This window comes from Bufo bufo, chromosome 3, assembly GCF_905171765.1.
Source record: "Bufo bufo chromosome 3, aBufBuf1.1, whole genome shotgun sequence".
NCBI lineage: Eukaryota > Metazoa > Chordata > Amphibia > Anura > Bufonidae > Bufo > Bufo bufo.
In genome coordinates, this window is record NC_053391.1 from 619,460,360 (window position 1) to 619,485,944 (window position 25,585).

General features: G+C 46.4%; 1 protein-coding gene across 1 annotated transcript in view; it reads right to left on the bottom strand.

The window, feature by feature from the left end:
• Nucleotides 1-12,277, bottom strand: part of UFM1 (ubiquitin fold modifier 1) — a 29,149-nt gene extending 16,872 nt beyond the window's left edge. The window contains exons 1-3 of the mRNA XM_040426094.1: nt 12,153-12,277; nt 9,614-9,670; nt 4,296-4,353 (exon numbers count right to left, since the gene is read on the bottom strand). Of these exons, the coding sequence (XP_040282028.1) occupies nt 4,296-4,353; nt 9,614-9,670; nt 12,153-12,154 (117 nt within the window). The 5' untranslated portion in view covers nt 12,155-12,277. The remainder of the gene's footprint in view (nt 1-4,295; nt 4,354-9,613; nt 9,671-12,152) is intronic.
• Between the last annotated feature and the right edge of the window lie 13,308 nt (nt 12,278-25,585).

Here is a 25,585-nt window from a genome sequence, read left to right on the forward strand (position 1 = left end):
GGGGGGGGTCATTTGACCCCCCCGTATCGGCGATCGCAGCAAACCGCAGGTCAATTCAGACCTGCGGTTTGCTGCGCTTTTTGCAGTTTCTGATCGCCGCGGTCCCTGACCGCGGGGATCAGAAACTTTAGAGTGGCTAAAATAAATATTTTTCACCCCCCCCTGCACCCCTGCACGATTTTATGCCGGAGGGTGGTGCGGGGGGGGGGGGGGGGTGTCGCAGGCGGTGGGGGCGTTGCGGGAGGCGGGTGGTGCGGAAGGCGGGATCGCGATCCCCCGCCCGCCTCCCCATGAACGATCGTTGGCTTCTAGTGGTTGTACCAGGGTGCCAGCACATTGCTGGCACCCTGGTATAAACGGCTGACATCTGTGAAGATGTCAGCCGTTTAACCCTTTCCATACCGCGGTCCGTACGGACCGCTGTATGGAAAAAGTTAACTGTCATCGGTCAGGGAGCTCCCTCCCTCTCCATCGGGGGGCTGCTGTGCCTTTGCAGCCCCCCGATGGAGAGGGAGAGAGCCCCCAGAGAGCCCCCCTCAGCCCCGTGCTTACCCTTCCCCGTCTGCGAAGTTCTGAGCAGACGGGGAGGGTTCCCATGGCAACAGGACGCCTGCTCAGGCGTCCTGCTGTCCATGGTGCTGAACAGATCTGTGCTAAAAGCACAGATCTGTTCAGTGTAAGTAAAATACAGTACAGAACAATATATATTGTACTGTACTGTATTATACAGACATCAGACCCACTGGATCTTCAAGAACCAAGTGGGTCTGGGTCACAAAAATGTAAAAAAAAGTGAAAAAAGTTAAGATTAAAAAAAAAACATTTATCACTGAATAAAAATTAAAAAAATAAAATAAACTACACATATTAGGTATCGCCGCGTCCGTAACGACCTGATCTATAAAACGGTCATGTTACTTTCCCCGCACGGTGAACGCCATAAAAATAAAAAAATAAAAACTATGAGAAAATTGAAATTTTGCCCACCTTACTTCCCAAAAAAGGTAATAAAAGTGATCAAAAAAGTCGCATGTACGCCAAAATAGTACCAATCAAACCGTCATCTCATCCCGCAAAAAATGAGACCCTACTCAAGATAATCGCCCAAAAGCTGAAAAAACTATGGCTCTTAGACTATGGAGACACTAAAACATGATTTTTTTTTTTCAAAAATGAACTCATTCTGTAAAACTTACATAAATAAAAAAAAAGTATACATATTAGGTATCGCCGCGTCCGTATCGACCGGCTCTATAAAAATATCACATGACCTAACCCCTCAGATGACCACCGTAAAAAAATAAAAATAAAAACAGTGTAAAAAAAGCCATTTTTCGCCATCTTACGTCACAAAAAGTGTAATAGCAAGCGATCAAAAAGTCATATGCACCCCAAAATAGTGCCAATCAAACCGTCATCTCATCCCGCAAAAAATGAGACCCTACTCAAGATAATCGCCCAAAAACTGAAAAAACTATGGCTCTTAGAATATGGAGACACTAAAACATTTTTTTGGTTTTAAAAATGAAGTTATTGTATAAAACTTACATAAATAAAAAAAAATGTATACATATTAGGTATCGCCGCGTCCGCGACAACCTGCTCTATAAAAATACCACATGATCTAACCTGTCAGATGAATGTTGTAAATAACAAAAAAAAAAAACGTGCCAAAAAAGCTATTTCTTTTTACCTTGCTGCACAAAAAGTGTAATATAGAGCAACCAAAATCATATGTACCCTAAACTAGTACCAACAAAACTGCCACCCTATCCCGTAGTTTCTAAAATGGAGTCACTTTTTTGGAGTTTTTACTCTAGGGGTGCATCAGGGGGGCTTCAAATGGGACATGGTGTAAAAAAAAACAGTCCAGCAAAACCTGCCTTCCAGAAACCGTATGGAATTCCTTTCCTTCTGCACCCTGCCGTGTGCCCGTACAGCGGTTTACGACCACATATGGGGTGTTTCTGTAAACTACAGAATAAGGGCCATAAATATTGAGTTTTGTTTGGCTGTTAACCCTTGCTTTGTAACTGGAAAAAAAATATTAAAATGGAAAATCTGCCAAAAATGTGAAATTTTGAAATTGTGTCTCTATTTTCCATTAAATCTTGTGCAACACCTAAAGGGTTAACAAAGTTTGTAAAATCAGTTTTGAATACCTTGAGGGGTGTAGTTTCTTAGATGGGGTCACTTTTATGGAATTTCTAATCTAGGGGTGCATCAGGGGGGCTTAAAATGGGACATGGTGTCAAAAAACCAGTCCAGCAAAATCTGGCTTCCAAAAACCAAACCGCGCACCTTTCACTCTACGCCCTACTGTGTGGCCGTACAGTAGTTTACGGCCACATATGGGGTGTTTCTGTAAACGGCAGAGTCAGGGCAATAAAGATACAATCTTGTTTGGCTGTTAACCCTTGCTTTGTTAGTGGAAAAAATGGGTTAAAATTGAAAATTAGGCAAAAAAATGAAATTCTCAAATTTCATCCCCATTTGCCAATAACTCTTGTGCAACACCTAAAGGGTTAACGACGTATGTAAAATCAGTTTTGAATACCTTGAGGGGTGTAGTTTCTTAGATGGGGTCACTTTTAGGGAGTTTCTCCTCTAGGGGTGCTTAAGGGGGCTTCAAATGGGACATGGTGTCAAAAAACCAGTCCATAAAAATCAGCCTTCCAAAAACCAAACGGCGCACCTTTCACTCTACGCCCCGCTGTGTGGCCGTACAGTAGTTTACGGTCACATATTGGGTGTTTCTGTAAACGGCAGAGTCAGGGCAATAAAGATACAATCTTGTTTGGCTGTTAACCCTTGCTTTGTTAGTGGAAAAAATGGGTTAAAATGAAAAATTTGACAAAAATATGAAATTCTCAAATTTCCTCCCCATTTGCCAATAACTCTTGTGCAACACCTAAAGGGTTAACAATGTATGCAAAATCAGTTTTGAATACCTTGAGGGGTGTAGTTTCTTAGATGGGGTCATTTTTGGGTGGTTTCTATTATGTAAGCCTTGCAAAGTGACTTCAGACCTGAACTGGTCGCTAAAAATTGAGTTTTTGTAAATTTCTGAAAAATTTCAAGATTTGCTTCTAAACTTCTAAGCCTTGTAACATCCCCAAAAAATAAAATATCATTCCCAAAACAATTCAAACATGAAGTAGACATATGGGGAATGTAAAGTCATCACAATTTTTTGGGGTATTACTATGTATTACAGAAGTAGAGAAACTGAAACTTTGAAATTTGCTAATTTTTTTCAAATTTTTGGTAAATTAGGTATTTTTTTGTGCAAAGAAAATTATTTTTTTGACTTCATTTTACCAGTGTCATGAAGTACAATATGTGACGAAAAAACAATCTCAGAATGGCCTGGATAAGTCAAAGCGTTTTAAAGTTATGAGCACTTAAAGTGACACTGGTCAGATTTGCAAAAAATGGCCTGGTCCTTAAGGTGAAAATGAGCCCGGTCCTTAAGGGGTTAAGAGCATTTCCCATAAAATCACTTGTTCATAAACTTTCTTAGTCTATCTGATGCTTAGTGACAACTACTTTGGGCAGCCATTAAAGTCCCTTAAGCACTGTCTCCCAGCATCCCTCAAACACTAAATGGAGTAGAAATATACAGTCATGGAATGATCCTCTGCATAACTATGTCATTCAGAGTCTGTGGAAAGTTAGTTGGCAGCACCTACGGGCACTGTAATCGATATAACATGGCTCCACTGAGGCAAAACAGATAGCATTTGGCCAGAGGATCGCACATGTCCGGCTAGACTCTGTAACATCGCATGGTTATACATCATGCCCTCTAAAAATACCGTATTACAAGTTCATGACCGTACATCTTTTATAGCATTGCATTTTTTCCCCACTAGGTATATTTCTTAGGATTCAGATTAGTCCCCAGGTGTGAATCCGGCATCTAGCTGGTCACGAGCTGCTGCAAGGGACGGGTAGGGGGGGAACGCCTGTCAGAATCTTCATGTCACCAGCACAATAAAGGTTGCTATGGAAACCTGCTCCTGCGCTGACATTTTAATCAGCCGTCAAAAAGGAGCAGGAAACAATCTTTTCCAGCCGACTTCCCTCATTTGCTTAGCCCATCTCGTATAAGCACATAATGGGAGATTCACAAATGCCACAGGAAATGATCCACAAATTGGAAACGAGGAGCAGCAGGTGACTGTCAATGGCACGAAAACAGCGGCTAGATATCCACAGTGGCTTCAGTACGCTGCGCTGGAATATGGCGTAGTCGCTGTGACCCATCAGTGTCCTATTAGCACCGTACCTACCTCCTCTGCGGCAAACTTCAATACTGCTGTGAATGGTGTGCTCTCCGGGACGCACATCCTGCAAATAGGAATTAAAGACAACCATGAAGCTGCGTGGATTTATGTTCTCTGCATATTCCTCATCATACTAGGGCTAGGCTATACGCCATAAACATACTTACACGGGATATATGAGAAAGAGTAGAGAAAAAGACCTGTGCATTCCCTCCCCCCGCCCAGAAATAGCACCAGTCGCCGTTCTCTGTCTATGTACTCCCCCACCCCCCAGAAATAGCGCCACTCCCCATTCTGTGCGCTTCCCCCCCCCCGAGAAATAGCATCACTCACTGACTGTTCTGTGTCTGTGTGCTTCCTCCCCAGAAATAGCACCAGTCGCCGTTCTCTGTCTGTGTACCCCCCCCCCCCAAAAAAAAGCACCACTCACTGTTCAGTGTTTCCTCCCCAAAAATAACACCACTTACCGTTCTGTGTCTGTGCGCTCCGCTCCAGAAATAGCGCCACTCTCCCTTTCTGTGTGCTTCCCCCCCCCCAGAAATTGCACCACTCATTGTTCTGTGTCTGTGTGCTTCCCCCCCACTCCATAAATAGCGCCACTCACTATTCTGTGTGATTTCCCCCCACTCCAGAAATAGCGCCACTCACTGTTCTGTGTGCTTCCTCACACTCCTTAAATAGTGCCCCTCGCTGGTCTGTGTCTGTGTGCTTCCCACCCAGAAATAGCACCCCTCACCGTTCTGTGTGTTTCCTGCTCAAAAATAGCACCATTCGCTGTTCTGTGTCCACATTCAGTTGACTACAATACAAACAGCCCACAGACAAAACTCTGCTGTTTCTGGGTCCACATGGGACGGGACTACCGTTAATTTTCCGCAGCAGAAAACCTGCTGGGGGTTTCACCCTCTGTACCGCAATATAAATGGGCATGCACATCGCGTTAAGTGCAGGTTTCTTCTGTAGCAGGTACAGGATGTTTTGTACAACCTGTCCGCCTTGTTGGTACCGAAATACACTGCAGATGTTTCACACGCAAATCTGTGATGGAAAGTCACGTGTGAACATAGCCTTAAAGGGCTTATAAATGCTGGGGATGGGAAAATTAGACTGCAAGCTCCATTGGGGACAAGGACTGAGCTTTCAATTCTTAGGCCTCTTTCACACGGGCGTTGCGGAAAAATGTGCGGGTGCGTTGCGGGAACACCCGCGATTTTTCCGCACGAGTGCAAAACATTGTAATGCGTTTTGCACTCGCGTGAGAAAAATCGTGCGTGTTTGGTACCCAAACCCGAACTTCTTCACAGAAGTTCGGGCTTGGGATCGGTGTTCTGTGGATTGTATTATTTTCCCTTATAACATGGTTATAAGGGAAAATAATAGCATTCTGAATACAGAATGCAAAGTAAAATAGCGCTGGAGGGGTTAAAAAAATAAAAAATAAAATTTAACTCACCTTAATCCACTTGCTCGCGTAGCCCGGCATCTCCTTGTGTCTCCTTTGTTGAAGGACCTGTGGTGAGCATTAATTATAGTTCAAGGACCTGTGATGACATCACTCCGGTCATCACATGGTACGTCACATGATCTTTTACCATGTGACGTACCATGTGATGACCGGAGTGACGTCATCACAGGTCCTTGAACTATAATTAATGCTCACCACAGGTCCTTCAACAAAGGAGACACAAGGAGATGCCGGGCTACGCGAGCAAGTGGATTGAGGGTACTTTCACACTTGCGGCAGGACGGATCCGACATGCTGTTCACCATGTCGGATCCGTCCTGTGGCTGTTTCGCCGTGCCCCCGGGCCGCCGCTCCGTCCCCATTGACTATAATGGGGACGGGGGGCGGAGCTCTGGCGCAGCACGGCTTAAGGCCGCCGGACTAAAATTACTGCATGTCAGGTTTTTTAGTCCGGCGTCTTTCTCCGTGCACCGCCGTGCTGCGCCGGAGCTCCGCCCCCGTCCCCATTATAGTCAATGGGGACGGAGCGGCGGCCCGGGGGCACGGCGAAACAGCCACAGGACGGATCCGACATGGTGAACAGCATGTCGGATCCGTCCTGCCGCAAGTGTGAAACTAGCAGGTGAGTTAATTATTTATTTATTTTTTTAACCCCTCCAGTGCTATTATACTTTGCATTCTGTATTCAGAATGCTATTATTTTCCCTTATAACCATGTTATAAGGGAAAATAATAATGATCGGGTCTCCATCCCGATCGTCTCCTAGCAACCGTGCGTGAAAATCGCACAGCATCCGCACTTGCTTGCAGATGCTTGCGATTTTCACGCAACCCCATTCACTTCTATGGGGCCTGTGTTGCGTGAAAAACGCAGAATATAGAACATGCTGCGATTTTCACGCAACGCATAAGTGATGCGTGAAAATCACCGCTCATGTGAACAGCCCCATAGAAATGAATGGGTCGGTATTCAGTGCGGGTGCAATGCGTTCACCTCCCGCATCGCATCCGCGTGGAATACTCGCTCGTGTGAAAGGGGCCTTAGAACACCGCTGGTGAATATGTGGGTGCCATATTGAATAATATATTATAATATATAATAAGAATATTCCTTTTTGGTCAACCAGTCAATAAGAAGGCTCCAGCAGCAGTACTGCCATCAGCGGGGAGGCTACTGGTTCCAACTATGATGCAAGGATTAGATTCCAAGCAATTTCTCCTCTGACACCAGTTGACTTGCGAGGGAAAAGATGGGGCCCAGAGCCATCTGCATATCACAGTGGGGGCGGGTTTTTGCAAACGGGGCTCCACCTGTCTCTAGTTACGGTATATGTGTAAGCTTATTACTACATTATATGACCCTTATACCTGAGTATATTGTAATGTTGTAATCAGTTAAGAGGGACGTGCAGGCTACAGATTTTGATGACCAATCTTTAGGATAGGTCATCAATATAAGCTCGGCATGGGTCTGACTCCCGACACCCTGCCGATCAGCTGTCTGAAGGGCGTGTGTCAGCGCTGCGTTCTCGTCAATGTTTACCTGCACGTCGTCCCCCTTATAGCGGCAGTACAGTGTAATGACGGCGGTTCAGCCCATTCAATTGAATGATGGAGGAAGCTGTAATTACCCTGCACCGCCGCTACAATAGAGTTGGCGCGCAAGTAAACACTGAAGAGGATACAGCGCCATGTGATGGATGTAAGCTGACATCATATGGCCTATAGATAAGCGGAAAAAAACAACTATTGAATAGGTCAGTGGAGAGCCTGAGGTCAAGGCAATGAGCTATACCAAATTCAGATCATTTAATTACAGGTACGATACAGTGCAGATATCCAATTCGCCAGGCCACCCCCCCCCCCCTTTTCTGACCCCTACAGGACCTGTGACCCGCAAAAAGGGGAGAGGGAGAATGGAGGACTAGCGTGTCGAACAGAGAGCAATGTAAAATATAGGTGAAGGGAACACCACTGGTATGGTCACATAAACACTGGGATCTGTCGACCACTGTGGGGTCATTCAACCAATAGAAAATAGGACGAGATATCTCGTGCATTGCAGAAATAATCGTAACACAATCTTGTGTACTACTCACGTCACGGGGGGGGGGGGGGGGGGGGTTTGGCACAAGATAACCTCAATTAATTAACATGTAATGCTCCTGAGGAAGGGGTCACTGTCAATACCCCGAAACGCGTTGCGCTTATATATTAAAGTATTACCGTATTACATGAGCAGGCCAGCGGGTCATCCTTATCTGAGAACACGAGGAGACTACCATACTACAGGCGATCTCGGCGAGGGGGGGTCTCTTGGCGTTAAGTGTCTTGAGGTTATCTTGCGCCAAACACCCCCTAGTGACGTGAGTAGTACACAAGATTGTGTTATGATTATCTCTCCAATGCACGAGATATCTCGTCCTATTTTCTGTTGGTTGAAGGACCGCACAGTGGTCGACAGATCCCAAGTGTAGGTGCACACTGCTTATGTGACCATACCAGTGGTGTTCCCTTCACCTATATTTTACATTGCTCTCTGTTCGACGCGCTAGTCCTCCATTCTCCCTCTCCCCTTTTTGCGGGTCACAGGTCCTCTGTAGTTGGTAGGGGTCAGAAAAGGAAGTGGCCTGGCGAATTGGATATCTGCAAATTATCTGAATTTGGTATAGCCTGCATTGCCTTGACCTCAGTTTTTTTTTTCGCTTATCTATTTGCATGCTGCGACCTGCAAGTCAGGCCGCTGATGACTATTAGTCCAATTGGGTGTGAGCAGCCCTAAGTAGTGTCAATTACCTCTTTTTTCTTGGTCTTTTCTCATCATATCCGTGGGTATCCCGTGGCGCCTACACCTCGCACATCATTTCTTTCCTTCTTGCCCTTCCTAGATCCACAAATAGATCTATTCACAATCCTTTTCCCCTTCACAGGTGCCCCTCTCCCCCTATCTTGTCCTCTTCACCTAACCCTTCTCATCTCTCCTTTCTTTTTCCACTCCTCTGTTTCCTTCCATATCCAATTTAAACCCTTTCGATTTTCCTAAATTACCTAACATACGCTCCCTCTTTTTTCATTTATTTTATATCACATGGCCTAGGAAGAGGCTTTGATGCTCATGATGTGCCCGGCCTCTTCAGCTGGTCGGTGGAGGTCCTGAGAATAGGTGATCAATATTAATTCCCGAATAACCCCTTTAAGCCTTATGACTTACAACAGGCTGCAGTAATAATAATGTGGCCATGTGGACACATGCCGTTAAGAGGGCCGCCCAGGTTACACACGTGACACTTATTGTTGGGAGTGTCCCCGTTCAGGAGGGCTGCACAGGGGAAGCTGTGACTGTGACAAATTCCCTTAAAACATGACTTTCTCCTGACATGTCCGTTTTAGTAAATTCTTCCCCATACAATAAATCTGGAGCAGCAACTTCTGATACTAGCTGTTGTGAAACTACAACTCCTAGCGTGCTCCGCTCCCTTGTACAGGAGTTTCGAGAACAGCCGAGCATGCTGGGAATCGTGGTTTCACAACAGCTGGAGCGTCGGAGGTTGCTGACCCATGAGCTAGACTTACATCTCTGCACTGTGTTCCTGTATTGTCCCTCTGCTCTTCCTCTGGGAAATGTGTGAATAAGGGTCCATTCACACGTCCGTAATTTGGGTCCGCATTCGTTCCGCAATTTAAGAAAACTAGTTCTTACCATTCCCCGTGTCCATAGGGCATGTCCCTACACACTCTGATGCTGTCTATATATTGGGGCAAATGCTATTGATAAGGAGCATGGTAACAGCAAAGGGCTTTTCACCGCGTAGACATTCATGGCTTATCCACAGGGACTGGTACAGGGATGGATACTTACACTTTATAAGGAAGTCGGGGGTCCGCCGTAAGAGTAATTTTAAACGTAACCTTTGACCTACAATAAGAAGAGCATTTCAGTGATTACTGCGCTGACATTTTCTTTTCTTCTACAAATTCTAATAGTTACACTGAAAGCGGCTAACATTTCACCGTCCTATATCGGTGTCCATCAAAAATAACATTTTATAGAGAATATTTCCTGTACATGTGAAACTAGCGCCGCTCAACGTGTCATCCGCAGCAATGAGATGTGGAGCCTCCTTAACCCACTGTCTAGTAGTCAGACATAAAAAATATACATGTAGTGATCCAAAGAGTGGAGGAAAAATATCAAGATATCAAAGATCCCAACTGACTATTATTGTAGAGGTCCACCTCATGCCACCTAAACTGCTGAAACCCATGGAGGCATGGATTCTACAACCTCTGATGGTTCCTGTGGCATCTACCACCCAGATGTTAGCAGCGGACTCTGTATGTTGAGAAGAGAGACGTCCATGGATAAGACGTGTTTTTTTCCAGCACATCCCACAGATGTTCAGCCGGACTCAGTTCGGATGAATCTGCCAAGCATGACCTTAAACTCTATCTTGTTCCTCCCACCATTCCTGAACAGTGGTCTGCCACATTGCGTAGGTAGGTGGTGTCCACATGAATGCCAGGACCCAAGTTTTCCCAGAACATCACTATGATGCCGCCAGCCTGCCTGCTTCCCATTGTGCATCCTGCTGCCATCTCTCCCCAAGTGACACATGCACCGGCCCCCAGTGTCCGTGTTTTGTGGATCTGCAATTTGCAGACCGCAAAACACTTGGGTCCCTTAGTTATTAATTTTTTTTTCGGACACATTCTTTGATAGATGCAGAGGTTTTAAATGGGATTTCATTCAAGGTTAGAGGTTTTTCATATTGCATTCCACATCGCCCGTCTAAGGCCTCCATCAGGAGGACCTCCTAATATACATCTAAGGAGAGTCCACGGTACTAAATGCCTCTGTATGGTAAAGTGCAGTCTGCTGTCCTATTCCATATGGTTAAAAGAAATGGTATCCCGACCTAAACCATCCTAACAGAACATTCTTCTGGCCTCTTGTCAGTATGATGGGGGCCTCTACGTACGTTTAATGTACGTGCCTGGAGAAGTGCAGGTGTGCCAAATGTACAAGGAGCCTCAAAAGCATATGTTTGCCAAGTTCCTGTCAGGATCTGTTCACATCTGTGATCATATTTCTGACTTTCTGTTCCTTCACATGAACCCAAAAATGAAAACAAGGGCAGTACAGGATCCGTCACATGATGGACACCAACCGTGCCTGACCATGCTGACTAGAATGGGAGACTATCTGCTGTCCAGTTGAACAATAGGATGACAACTGATCCATTTACTAAACATTTTTGACCAATGTGAGTCTACAGGATAAGTCAAGCATCTTCTTGGATCATCATCCTATTTGACATCTATTCGCATGATTGTAAATGATTGTTTCGGCATCCCTGACCTAATCTCCTGATACCTCCCCACACAACCTCCTCCTCTGTTCCTCACAGAATGGTCTACAGGATTTCTCACGTGTCTCTCCCCTACTCTGGAACTCACTACCCCAGACATCAGACTCTCCCCAACATCCAAACCTTCAAAAGCAACCTTCTTCTTCAGGAAAACGTACCACCTACAATGAGCATGCGGCCACCACACAGCCAGATGAGCACCTACCCTCACCTCACCTACCTAGCAGATTGTAAGCCCTCACGCAGCGTCCTCATTCTCAGCGTACTAGGCTGTATGAAGAGGCCGCTGAGCTCCATGAACGCTTAGGCCTTCACCTAGGCCAGTGACGTCCCATTCATCAGTCACATGACCTAAGCGCAGCTCAGTTCCATTCAAGTGAATGGGGCTGAGACGCAATAGCGAGCACAGCGGCGGCACTCAGCTGAGCTCTTCCTCAAACAACTGATCAGTGGGGTGACGGGAGTTGGACCTCCGCCGATCTCATATTGAGGACCTATCCCGAGGACAGGCCATCAATATGGAAATCCTGGAGAACCCCTTTAAAAATGAGTATAGGGTACATCAAGCTCCGGTTCGGGTCTGCCGTTACATCACATGACCTACTGCCCGTTTCGGACTACCCTACTCTTCCAGTGTCTTAGGCTGGTTTCACCTCTTGGACTATCATGAGCGCTGAGTCTCTAGGGCACGTACAGCCATGATGACTGAATACAATGGCGCTGTGTGGCACTACAAGGGAATGTGAGGGCAACATCCCGGCTGTTCACCCCTCAGCTGAACATAGGGGGAGACCCCACTAAATAAAACTGAGTGGTCCCTTTAAGGACTCACCCAGTGAACACTAAGGATTGGGGTACCCTAATATCTGAGCAGAGCCCCTACATACATCACCAATGGCAGGCAGCTAATACTACAGGAACTGACATGCCAGCTGTGTCTATGATCAGCACTGTGTATGGATCACTGCCTGGTCTGTCCTGTTACTGCTCAGCATTACATGGACCACGGGCTCCCCACCAGATACTCACATGTTGTATGGACCCCGGGATCAGCGCCCCGCAAAGTATCAATCACTCAGCCCAACACAGCAGCGGCGGCCACACCGAGGGCTACGTCACTTACATAAAGGGCTGTCCTGGATTATGCCTGTACGCAGAAGCAGCACAATTTCAACTATAAAGAAAAACTATCACGATGCACATAATCTTTATCGCGAGTAAATCACTCTGCTGACAAGCGTTATCTGATCTTTAAACATAAAAAGCGGATATTTAATAAACGCTTCATACAGGCGGCAACAGACGCCCCGCTACGAGGGTCTTGACCTGTTATTACGTGTTCATTGGAGCCCGAGTCAGGCCGTGGACGTCACTGCTTGTGAGTCATCCGGCGGCCATGTCAAGTAAGGGCATAAATGGGTGAAGCTAGTTTGACTGGAACTAAAACTCTTAATTTACTGGTAATGTATGGTTACCAAATAATATTACTAGAATGTGAGGAAAATTTCTCAAAACTGGTGTATATGAAAACTGGCTTAGTTGCCCGTAGCAACCAATCAGATCCCACATTTGATTTTCCAAAGGACTACTGAAAAATTACAGTTTTTTATGTACACCAATTGTGATAATTTTTTCATGTTTAAAATATACTACACATATTAGAAAATGCAAACAATACATTGTAACTAGCTGGCAATTCTCCCAAAAATCTCTGAATATTTTAATAGCTCTGTGGGTTTTTAAAATATTTTTTAAAACTTTTTTTACACTGTACTTTTTAGCTTAGGTGTCTTGAACATATGATCTGCTGATCATTTGTACCATAACCTGTAATAGAATACTATTACAGTATATGGGATTCTCACAGGATGCCTGTCGAGCAGTTCGTTGGGCTTCGTTTTTCCAGGCAGCTTGCCATGACAGGACTGGAAGGCTTCCCAAAGCCCCAGGCTGCCATTGCAACTGATCTTACCCCACAATTTTGTCGCAGGGGCTCTGATCGGCTAACCCGATAGATGCAGTTACCGCTATTGACAGCAGCTTCTGAGGGGTCCGAATGAAACACCTGAATTCAATGATTAAAGGGGTTTTCTGGACTTTTGATACTGATGGCCTATCCCCAGCACCACACATTGTATAGCGACTGTGCTTGGTATCACTCTCAGCCCCATTTACTTCTATGGGGCCGAGCGTGATAGCACAGCCGCTATACAATGTATTGTGCTTGGCAAGGCCGGTGTGTTCTTAAGAAGCTGAGTGTCAGACCCCCATCACTCACATACTGATGACCCATCTTGAGGATCGGTCATTAAGAGTTGTGTCCCAATACTTTTCTTCATATAGTGTGTGTGTGTGTGGATATATATATATATATATATATATATATATATAGTTCAAGAAAAATGGCGGCACTGGTGAAAATAAATGCAGAGAGTAGGGTGCACGTCCCAAGGGGAATAGGCTTCTTACCCCACTGTATAAATCCGGAAAAACGAGCAGCACTCCGATAGATGAAAAAATAAGTGAACCTTTATTCACCCAGGTGGTGCAACGTTTCGGCTATTGCCTATTGCAGTGACCTCTGAGTACATTGTCAAATTGGCAAAACATGTTGAGTTAGCCGACAGTGCCTGTGCTAAATTGGTTTATACCCTGTGTGTGAATAAAATTCCAGTATAAAACTCATAAATACTGCGTTTGTGCTACCCATTATAACATACATGGCAAAGGTTTATTTATTGGAGTAATCAACATTACAGTATTTTTATCTGGAAATGGTAATATACTAATATGGTTAGATATTGGTTTTATCATTAAAGGGGTTGTCTGACCCCCACAGTAATTTTGCTTATGGCCCCAAAAGTTCTCAGCCTAAAAAAAAAAAAAACATATTTTTTACACCATCAGACCCCGAAGCTTCATCAGACCTTAGATCATATCCCCAAATCAGACCCTCATTCCTTATCAGACCCCCATTCCTCATCCAATCTCAAATCAGACCCCTATCAGACCTCAGATCAGGCACCCAAATCAGACCTCCATACCTTATTAGACCTTTGATCAGACCCCCATTCCTCATTAGACCTCAGATCAGACACCCAAATCAGACCTGCATTCTTCCTTATGCACTGAGCAGGACACTGGTACGGTGGCCAATGATGCAGTGGGTCAGGATAGGGGCATATAAGTCTATAAGTAGTTCGTGACGCCAATTGCAGCTTGCGCAGGTACTGTAACAGGGCCCTTTAAGATGTAATAACTCAGATGAGGAATGCCAGAGGGGGATAATGTCTCTGTGTAGTAGGTATTGTGTCAACGGTGTCTCCTACCTTGGTATGGCTGGACTCCTGGATCCTGGCTCACTTGCAATAAAATGAGTGTGGTTGGCAGGAGTAATTGAGGAACTTTGTAGTAATGAATGAGATCCAGACTGGAGGTATAATCCAACTTCTCTTTACTTAATAATTGGCAGCTTGAATCCATACGAGTTACAGCATAGGTCTTGGGTCCCAGCAGGTATTGGCAATATGTGGCAGGAATCAATATGTATTCTGCTTCTATTCATATGCCTAGTGAATCTGGCAGGTATCTATCTTCTGCTCTGTCTGTCTTCTGCTTGGTGTGGGCCTGACTAGCTGAGGAGGAATTTGATTTCTCCTGGTTTTCTGGATCTGTACTCTCAGGACTGCTCGCAGGGAATAGCTTCCTGGAGATCTGTAGTCTTGGAGGTGCTGCTTGCTTGTCACCAGCTGAGGTAGATGACTCAGGCTGAGAAGAGTGATCCTTGGCCTCAGCCGAGGCTGGATCCTAGGTTGGGATCCCTGTTTCTGGGAGCTCCTACCAACACAGCCTTCCCCTTGCAGGGAGAGCTGGAACACACTCACTTAACTTCCTTCTCCTCCCCATGAGGTAGCATGTGGGAACATTCCACTCCTCCTCAAAGAGGGGGAGCTAGACTGGAATATACTATTCCAGTCTAGATATACTAAACTGGCTATGGTCTGCTGAACATATTGCTGCCACCTGCTGGTGTACATGGAAATTACAGCAAATACATTATACAGGCCTGGAAAATACATATAATGGAAAATGCATTGTTAGATCACACAAGATGACAATACATATGCACCTGACATGATGTAGCGGGGAGAAAGAGTTTAGTGACATACTCTGGGATGTTACAATTAGACCTCAGATCAGACCCCCATGAGACCTCAGATCAGATTTCCAAATCACACTCCCATTCTTCATTAGACCTCAGATCAAACCCCATCAAATATAAAATAAATACATTAACTTATATCTCCTGCTCTACAGATCCAATGGTTCTTCCTGCACTCATCTCTCCCTGGTCTTCTCCAGGCATCTCACTTCAATGTGAATTGACATCGCACATCATCAGGTCGTAGTGCGCGCACTACATCCCGACGCTGTACACAGTCGGAAAGCAAACAAAAAAAATGTATGGCAGAAGCCATTCTGCAGAAGCCACCTTGACGCCTGGTAGATAGGCCCAACACACTTTTGATAAAAAATGTGCTCAAATAGTTTCCATTTTTTTCATTTATAGTAGGTATAATACCACTTTAATTTTGAATAATCCCTATTTCCCAGTTTTATTGTTTGTATGTGAGATATTGTGCTGCCATACCTTTTTTTTGTTTGCTTTCTGCATGCTAGCTTTATGGATGTGCACCTGCGACTATGAATGTGCTTGTCTAAATTTTCTTGCTGTACACCGTCAAGACGGTGCCTGGAGAAGTCCAGGGAGCGGTGAGTACAGGAAGCACCAGTGGCACTATACTCACCACTCCCAGGTCCTTCTGTGCACTAGTGAACGATTCTATAACGGACACGCTTACTAGTATTCGATCCATAAGATGCACTGCCATTTTTCTCCCATACAGGCTGAAAGTTGCGTCTTATGGAGCAAAGTACAGTACTTATCTATTCACCGAAGCTCAATTGCAAGGGTCCTGTCCCCACTGCTTCCAATCCCCTGTGCACTGGTAGTAATGTCCCATCTGTTGTCACGTGCTCAGCTGCAGGCATTCACTGGCCTCAGTGGTGACATGTCTTCAAGCAACATGTGGGGACACTTTGAAATCTTTCTTGTGTTTCTGAAAAACACTTTTTGCAGTGTGGCAGGATGCATTTTCCTGCTGAAAAAGCCCACTGCCATTAGATAACACACTGCCATGAAGAGGTACACTTTTAGGTAGGTAGTACTTGTCAAAGTAACATCCAGATGAATGACAGGACCTACATTTCCCAGAGCCTCACACTGCCGGCACCTGCTTCCCCTTCTTTCATAGTGCAGGGCTAGTTCTTCCCAAAACTGGGTAAATGTTTTTTCTGTGGGTAACAACACGTGAATCGAATATTCTTTTTACAGTACCTGAAAAACTGCACAGGGCCAACAGGGCATATTGTAATATCCACAGCACATTTTACTGACCATTACACAGCAATATAAATCCTATTAAAGGGCATAAAGACTGTTAAATATGGTGGATTTTTTTCTTTTAAAACACAGGATCCTTCACGATGTAGTGGCAATAATGAGTTATGGAGCATAGCTTAGAAAATTGAAATCATCGGCTTCTGCCTATTCCTGACATTGTATCATTAAAACTGAAGAAGTTTAGAAATTGTTCCAGCTTGAATCCATAGCAGAAATTAAATATGCAAAACCTGGACCCCCTAAACATCAGCTACCGCTGATAAGAGAATTAATGGAGCATATGGCTCCATATTTCATGAAAGGCAAACACGCTGTACAGGACTAATTAAAACCAATGTTTTATGTCGGGATAGTGCTAGTGGCATAGAAATTATATTTCATACTCTGTTGGGCTGATAGAGTAAGGTTACTTTCACATCTTCTCTTTCCCTTTCCGCTATTGAGATCCGTCATAGGGGCCCAGTACCGGAGGAAAAGCTTCAGCTTTGTCCCCATTCATTTTCAATGGGGACAAAACTGAACGGAACGGAGTGCACCAGAATTTATTCCGTTCCGTCTCATTGCGCTCCCATTACACACACAAAGTTTCTGAGTGTATCCTTGGAAACTGATTAAGACGGATCCGTCATGACTCACAATGTAAGTCAATGGTGACGGATCCGTTTTCTCCGACACAAAAGAAAACGGATCCATCCCCATGGTTTTAAAGACGGATCCATCTTGGCCATTTTAGAGATAATACAACCGGATCCGTTCATAACGGATGCAGACGGTTGTATTATCAGTATCGGAAGTGTTTTTGCTAATCCATGACGGATCTTGCAAAAACACAGTTGTGAAAGTAGCCTAAGGCCCCTTGCAGACGAGCGTGAGCGGATTTGGTCCGCATGCGTTGCGGATGCGTTCAGTAAAAACGATGCGATTTCGCGAGCAAGTTCATTCAGTTTTGTCTGCGATCGCGTTCAGTTGTTCAGTTTTTATCGCGCGGGTGAAATGCGTTTTAATGCGTTTTGCACGTGCGTGATAAAACAACGGAATGTTTACAAATAACATCTCTTAGCAACCATCAGTGAAAAACGCATCGCAATTTCCATGCAGCCACATTCACTTCTATGGGGCCAGCGTTGCTTGAAAATCGCAGAATATAGAACATGCTGCGATTTTCACACAACGCACAAGTGATGCCTGAAAACCAATGCTCATGTACACAGACCTATTGTAATGAATGGGTCCGGATTCTGTGCGGGCGCAATGACATCACGCATTGCACCTGCGCGGAATACTCGCTCGTGTGAAAGGGGCCTAAGGCTGCCTTCACAGCGTTGTGCTGTCCGGTTTTGAGATCCGGCGCAGGCTCTTTAAACTGCACCACAACGCTTACATTTGGTCCCCATTCATTGTCAATGTGGACAAAACTGAAGAAACCATAACAGAGTGCACCAGAATGCATTCCGTTCCGGGTTGTTGCGTTCCCATGCCGGACACAAAATTGCAGCAAGCAGTGTTTTTGTGTGCGGCATGGGAAACTGAACAAGCCGGATCCGGTACCAAAAAACATGTAAGTCAGTGGTGCTGGATCCGTTTTTTTCGAACATGAACAGATGCAGCTGGTTGTATTAGGCCTCTTTCACACAAACAATATGGATTGGCTCCGGATGCGTTCAGGGTGCGTTCAGTGAAACTCGCACCATTTTGAAAGCAAGTTCCGTCAGTTTTATCTGCGATTGCGTTCAGTTCAGTTTTTTCTGTGCGGGTGCAATGCGTTTTGATCCGTTTTTCACCACGTGATAAAAAAACGAAAGGTTTACAAACAACATCTCTTAGCAACGATCAGTAAAAAACACATTGCATCTGCACTTGTTTCCAGATGCAATCCGTTTTTCACTGAAGCCTCATTCACTTCTATGGGGCCAGGGCTGCGTGAAAAACGCCGAATATAGAACATGCTGCATTTTTCACACAATGCAGAACTGATGCGTGAAAAAAACGCTCATGTACACAGACCCATTGAAATAAATGGGTCAGGATTCAGTGCGGGTGCAATGCGTTCACGTCACGCATTGCACCCGCGCGGAAAACTTGCTCGTGTGAAAGGGGCCTGTGGCGAAACCAACCTCGCCACTGGGTTTTGGAGGGGCCTGTTTGCCAGCCTCTTGCCCCAGGATTATGGCCCATACTAACTTTGAAGGAGAAGACAGACCGACCGCACAGCTTAAATCTGTGGAACTGTTTTGGGCAGGAAAGCCATGCTTGCGGTCGGCCAAATGTGACTTCCATGGAATTCGGGAACCCCTGTTCGGATTTGGGTGATTTTTGGATATGTTGTTCACCCAGATCAGAGCTATCCATGGATGTATACATTATGGGGATATGTTGGGTTTTGAGGTGTGTGACAGAACCATCTGTCTTTGGAATTGTAGTGTATGTTATGTGAGGGTATCCAGATAGCTAATTTTATTCGTGTAGTCTGAGTGCCATTCACCTAATGATATGCACTCAGACTTGAGCTATCTGGGGATATGTTAAATGTCTGTGTTTACTGTAAGGGTTGTGACATTGTATGTTTAAATTGTGATTTCTGTCCTGTTGTCCCCACATGTGTATTGGCGATTTCCCTTTGTCCTGAGAGATAATTGAATTACTCCTCGGTTGTCTCCAGGGCAGAGAGGAGGAAACCATGATGCATTGTGGGGTTGTATTGTGTCTGTGTATCCTGAATTGCTGCATATCTATCCTGTGTCACAGTCTTCCATCTGGTCCCCTAGGGGAGTGTCCACCAGATGGGGACCTGCATAAATACGGGCGGGTAGCCCTCAATAAAGAGTTCCTGTTTTACCCTTTATCATGTTGAGGCTGATGTTAACTGATGGTAACTGATCGACGCTGGGGATTGCTATACGCTGAAGATTTGCTATACTCCCCTGGCTATAACTACTAGCTCTTGTAAGAGCTGTTCCTGCTCTCTGGACTTAGGAGAGGTTGACCCACTGGAGCCTGGAGCCTTGTCGTAGGTCCAGGGTGGGTAGGAGACGGCGAGACCTCGGGAAGCACTAGGAGCATCTATCGACGGAGGTACCCGGTCGGGGTGCTAGGAGATCCGTTACAGGGCCTAAATAGGACAAAAGCATTTTGCTGTGATTTTGAGATCCTCTGCAGATTTTGTGGCTTGGATGCAGACCCATTCACTTCAATGGAGCCGCAAAAGATTCGGACAGCACTCTGCGTGCTGTCCAGATCCGTTGCTCCGTTCCGTGGTCCACAAAAAAATATAACCTGTCCTATTCTTGTCCATTTTGTGGACAAGAATAGGCAGTTATATTAATGGCTGTCCTTGCCGTTCCGCAAATTGCGGAATGCACATGGACACCATCCGTGTTTTGCGGACCACAAAACACACAATGGTCGTGTGCATGTAGCCTAACGCCGATGTTTAGAGTAAACATGGGTAAAAGATGCTGCTCTGGAATGGTCTTGGATTTCTCTTGCATTGTGATATTTAATAGGAGAATTATAGCATTTGGAATAACTGGAATAATAAGTGTTCAATAATTTGAAAAAATAAGTGTCAAAGCCTGACTCTTTTAATGTCAAACTGGGGCAATTAACCCCCTGCCATTGAGGCCGGGTGCCGGGTATGTGATACCGCCAGCACAGCAGCCTACATTTGTATTTAGGGGTAAATTACATTCATTGGTGGCGCAGTGGCCACAGCCCCCCCCCCCCCTCCTCAGTAGTGGCCAGCGGCAGCCGCGTCACAGTGGGGAGGGACTCCCTCCTTGTCCACTGTGCTGCTGAGGAGAACATGGTGCTCGCTGAGAGCGGCGCGTGCTATGTTCTCTAAGAGAATTGGAAAATAGCAAATCCCGGTATCGTATCAATCCGGGGAAAAAAGTGTCGATTGGGTATCGAAAATTTGATATCCGATGCAAGCCTACTAGTCATGTCACGTTCTTCAGTCACATGGTCTAGGCGCAACTCAGCCCCATTGAAGTGAATGTGGCTGAGTTGTGATACCGAGCACAGCCGCTGTACAATGTATGGCGTTGTGTGTGGTGAGCTGATAGACGCTAATGCAAGCGCTGGTTCCTTCTCAAACAGCTGATCTGCGGGTGTTGGACCAAAGGATAATCAGTATAAAAGTCTCAGAAAACCCCTTTAAATTAACAGTGTTTCCAGGGTATGCAATATAAACTGTTTTAAAGAGGACCTTTCATCAGCATCAAGTATGTAAACTGAATATACATACATGGAGAGCGGCGCCCAGGGATCCCCCTGCACTTACTATTATCCCCGGGCGCCGCTCCGTTCTCCGGTTATAGGCTCCGGTAAAGTCATAGTTAGGCTCCACCCATTTGAGCCTGCCGCGGTCTCCTTCTCCTATGCTGTAGCGCTGGCCAATCGCAGCGCTCAGCTCTTAGCCATGCTATGAGCTGAGCGCTGCGATTGGCCAGCGCTACAACATAGGAGAAAGAGACGCCGGCAGGCTCAAATGGGTGGAGCCTAACTATGACTTTACCGGAGCCTGTAACCGGAGAACGGAGCGGCGCCCGGGGATAATAGTAAGTGCAGGGGGATCCCTGGGCGCCGCTCTCCATGTATGTATATTCAGTTTACATACTTGATGCTGATGAAAGGTCCTCTTTAAAACATGTATTATACCTTATTGTATTACATTGTAAGGCCTTGATTATTGTAATCCAGTTGCTAGCTTGTCATTGTAAAGAATTCGCCATTTGTTATTACTGAAGCATTTGCACTCTTGAACTCTCTACCGATGTCTGTTTCTTTCAGCTTAGTAAAGTGCTGCAAGCATTGTTGGTGGCATATAAATCATTCATAATTACAGTCAGATAGATCCATCGTCAGGAGGAAGACACAGCACAAAATTTACCCGGTTACAGTGTTATTTCCATGTCACCAATCACTCGTTCTATTATTCTATTCATATTTTTGTTGATCCAGAAGAAGGCAAAAAATCAGTAATCCATGGAATGCAGCTTGGGTGTCCTTGCACTAGTGGAAAAAAAGTGGATTCCATAAATGGTTATGAAAGGAGATCTATAAATTATCAAAATTTTATTAAAGTGGTTTCACACATGGCATTACTTGGATATTTTTGCTGTTTTTATCCTTTTCTACAGCTTTTTAGCTGTGTTTTTCAGTTCTTTTTATGTGGTGAGATGTTACTTTAAAGGCTACTATATGTACACATTTGGGTGCAATGTTTTTATTATTCCTTATTTTTATTACACAGGCGCTTACACTTTCAGTTGCTAATGCTGCGGTACCGCAGCGGTATCGCCACCGCTGTTGTACTCATTTTGAGCTAAATTATTTTTTTTTATTTGGTCTTTATTGAAAAATGTTGAACCTCTGTCTTTCTGCAACCTTCAGTTTCTCTAGTAGCAGGATCTGAATTTTTACTCTGTCCCATCCACGCTGATGGAATTAAACTTCTATGGGTACTACCCTTGGTAGCGGAGGTAACCGTCTCCTGCTCCTCCTCCTCCTTCTCATCATCATCCAATTTGCGCTGAGAAGACGACCTGAGGGTGGTCTGGCTATCACCCTGTGTAATGTCTTCCCCCATTTCCACCTCTTCCACATGCAAAGCGTCGGCCTTAATTGTGAGCAGCGAGCGTTTGAGTAGACACAGAAGTGGGATGGTGACGCTGATAATAGCGTTATCGCCGCTCACCATCTGTGTTGATTCCTCAAAGTTTCTTAAAACCTCACAGAGGTCAGACATCCATGCCCACTCGTCGCTTGTGAAAAGCGGAAGCTGACTGGAAAGGCGATGACCAGGTTGCAGCTGGTATTCCACTACTGTCCTCTGCTGCTCACAAAGCCTGGCCAACATGTGGAACGTGGAGTTCAAGCGCATGCTCAAGTCACACAACAGTTGGTGAGCTGGCAATTGTAAGCACTGCTGCAGCTTTGACAGACCGGCGGAAGCTGTCGATGAGTTGTGGAAATGGGCACACACGCGGCGCACCTTGACCAGTAGCTCAGGCAAATTGAGGTAGGTTTTGAGAAACCGCTGAACCACTAAGTTGAAGACGTCAGCTAGGCATGGGATGTGTGTGAGCTTGCCGAGCTCCAAAGCCGCCACCAAGCCCATTATCAGACACAACTATGCCTGGTTGTAGGTTGAGTGGCGAGAGCCACAGCTCAGTTTGGTCTCTTATCCCCTGCCACAGCTTTGTGGCGGTGTGCTGTTTGTCACCTAAGCAGATCAGCTTAAGCACGGCCTGTTAACGCTTCCCCACTGCAGTGCTACACTGCTTCCAGCTACCGACTGATGGCTGACTGGTGCTGCACGCAGATAATTCAGAGGTGGAAGTGGAGGAGAAGGCGGAAGAGGAGAAGTGGGGGTTGGAGCCACTAAGGCTACTTTCACACTTGCGTTAGGAGCGGATCCGTCTGGTGTCTGCACAGACGGATCCGCTCCTATAATGCAAACGCTTGCATCCGTTCAGAATGGATCCGTTTGCATAACCATGAACAAAAAAAAAAAAATTTTTTTTTTTTTTTTTTTTTTTGTTCATGATAATGCAAACGGATCCGTTTTGACTTTACATTGAAAGTCAATGGGGGACGGATCCGTTTGAAAATTGAGCCATATTGTGTCATCTTCAAACGGATCCGTCCCCATTGACTTACATTATAAGTCTGGACGGATCCGCTCGCCTCCGCACGGCCAGGCGGGCACCCGAACGCTGCAAGCAGCATTCAGGTGTCCGCTCACTGAGCGGAGCGGAGGCTGAGCGCTGGCAGGCGGATGCATTCTCAGTGGATCCGCCTCCATTGAGAATGCATCAGGGCTGGACGGCTGCGTTCGGGACCGCTCGTGAGCCCCTTCAAACGGAGCTCACGAGCGGACACCTGAACGCAGGTGTGAAAGTAGCCTCACGTAGGTGGTAGCGGAAACCATGATGGAATTAGGGCCAGGGGTCAAGTCCTGGGAAAAAAAGTGTGGGAACTCCCCCGTCAGTGCCTCTCATCAGCCCCCCCCCCGTCAGTGCCTCTCATCAGCTCCACCGTCAGTGCCTCTCATCAGCCCCCCCGTCAGTGCCTCTCATCATCCCCCCCGTCAGTGCCTCTCATCAGCCCCCCCCGTCAGTGCCTCTCATCAGCCCCCCCCGTCAGTGCCTCTCATCAGCGCCCCCCCCGTCAGTGCCTCTCATCAGCCCCCCCGTCAGTGCCTCTCATCAGCGCCCCCCGTCAGTGCCTCTCATCAGCCCCCCCCCCCGTCAGTGCCTCTCATCAGCTCCACCGTCAGTGCCTCTCATCAGCCCCCCCGTCAGTGCCTCTCATCATCCCCCCCGTCAGTGCCTCTCATCAGCCCCCCCGTCAGTGCCTCTCATCAGCCCCCCCCGTCAGTGCCTCTCATCAGCGCCCCCCCCGTCAGTGCCTCTCATCAGCCCCCCCGTCAGTGCCTCTCATCAGCGCCCCCCGTCAGTGCCTCTCATCAGCCCCCCCCCGCCCATCAGTGCCTCTCATCAGCCCCCCCCGCCCGTCAGTGCCTCTCATCAGCCCCCCCCCCCGTCAATGCCTATAGTATAAATAAAATATGGAGAAAAAAAAACACTTACACTTACCTCTCCTGCTCCTGGACGCAGACGCTCCTCTTCTACTGCTGTAGGCTGCGCACGAAGTGACGTCACAGAGCGACTTACTCGGCTCCTGTGCGCAGCCCTCACAGCAGACAGCCGAGGACCAGGAAGGCGGCGGTGAGTACAAAAGCCTTCACCGCTTCCTCCTGGTCCTTTTGCCCTGAAAGGGAACGGCGTTCCTGCCATGAAAAAAGTGCAGGAACGCCGTTCCCACGCGTTCCCCCTCGACTCGACCCCTGATTAGGGCCCGCAATCCTTGGCATTGGTAGCACCTGTGCCATCCCAGGATACGACTCGCTCCCGGCCTCCACAACGTTCACCCAGTGTGCTGTCAGGGAAATGTAGCGTTCCTGGCTGAAAGCACTTGTCAATGTGTCAGTGGTTAAGTGGACCTTACCAGTAACTGCGTTGGTCAGGCCACGGTTGATGTTACGGTACACATGCTGGTGTAAGGCGGGCACGGCACACCGTGAAAAATAGTGGCGGCTGGGGACTGCGTAACGAGGGACGGCCGCCGACATCAGGCTGCAGAAGGCCTCAGTGTCCACAAGCCTAAATGCCAACATTTCCGGGGCTAGTAATTTGGAAAGTTGCGCATTTAGTGCCATGGCCTGTGGTTGGGTGGCTGGGTATTTGCGCTTTCGTTCAAATGCCTGGGGTAAGGACATTTGTATGCTGCGCTGGAACACGGAAGTGGATGTGGTCGCTGATTACAATTCTTTTGTCGTCCGCACTTTCCTCAAAAAAGCGCCAGACTGCGGAACACCTACCCCATGGCAAGGGAGATTTACGCAAGGGTGTGCTCCGGGGAACAGTTGCGGGCCTGTTTGGTGTGGCCCGCCTTCTCTCTTTTGCCACCCTACTTCCAGCATGTTGCGGTGCTGCGGATCCCTCCCCCTCTGTACTGCTGTCCCCACTCGGATTGACACCTTCCCAGGTTGGGTCAGTTACTTCATCGTCCACCACCTCCTCTTCCACTTACTCACTCTGCTCATCCTCCTGACTTGTTGAACTAACAACAACCTCCGTTATTGACAACTGTGTCTCATCCTCATCATCAACTTTTGAGACACTAATTGCCGTTGACTTATTGGCAACTGTGCTCATCATCATCATCCACCTCGTGAAACACTTAGTGCCGTTCCCCACCGTCATCTTCTTGTGACTGTGAATGCTCATGAGTTTGGGAATCAGGGCACAAGATCTCATGTCCCTCGCATTCTTCATATTAAATGTTATATATGCTTTAAAGTATGTCACATGTTCAGTAGCGTAGGATTTATAAGTGTATGCGCCAAAAAATAAAAAAAGGTATTTGGGATGTGGAAACGTTACACAGGAGAAATAACACAGATAATGTCACAGGTATTTTGGATGTGGAA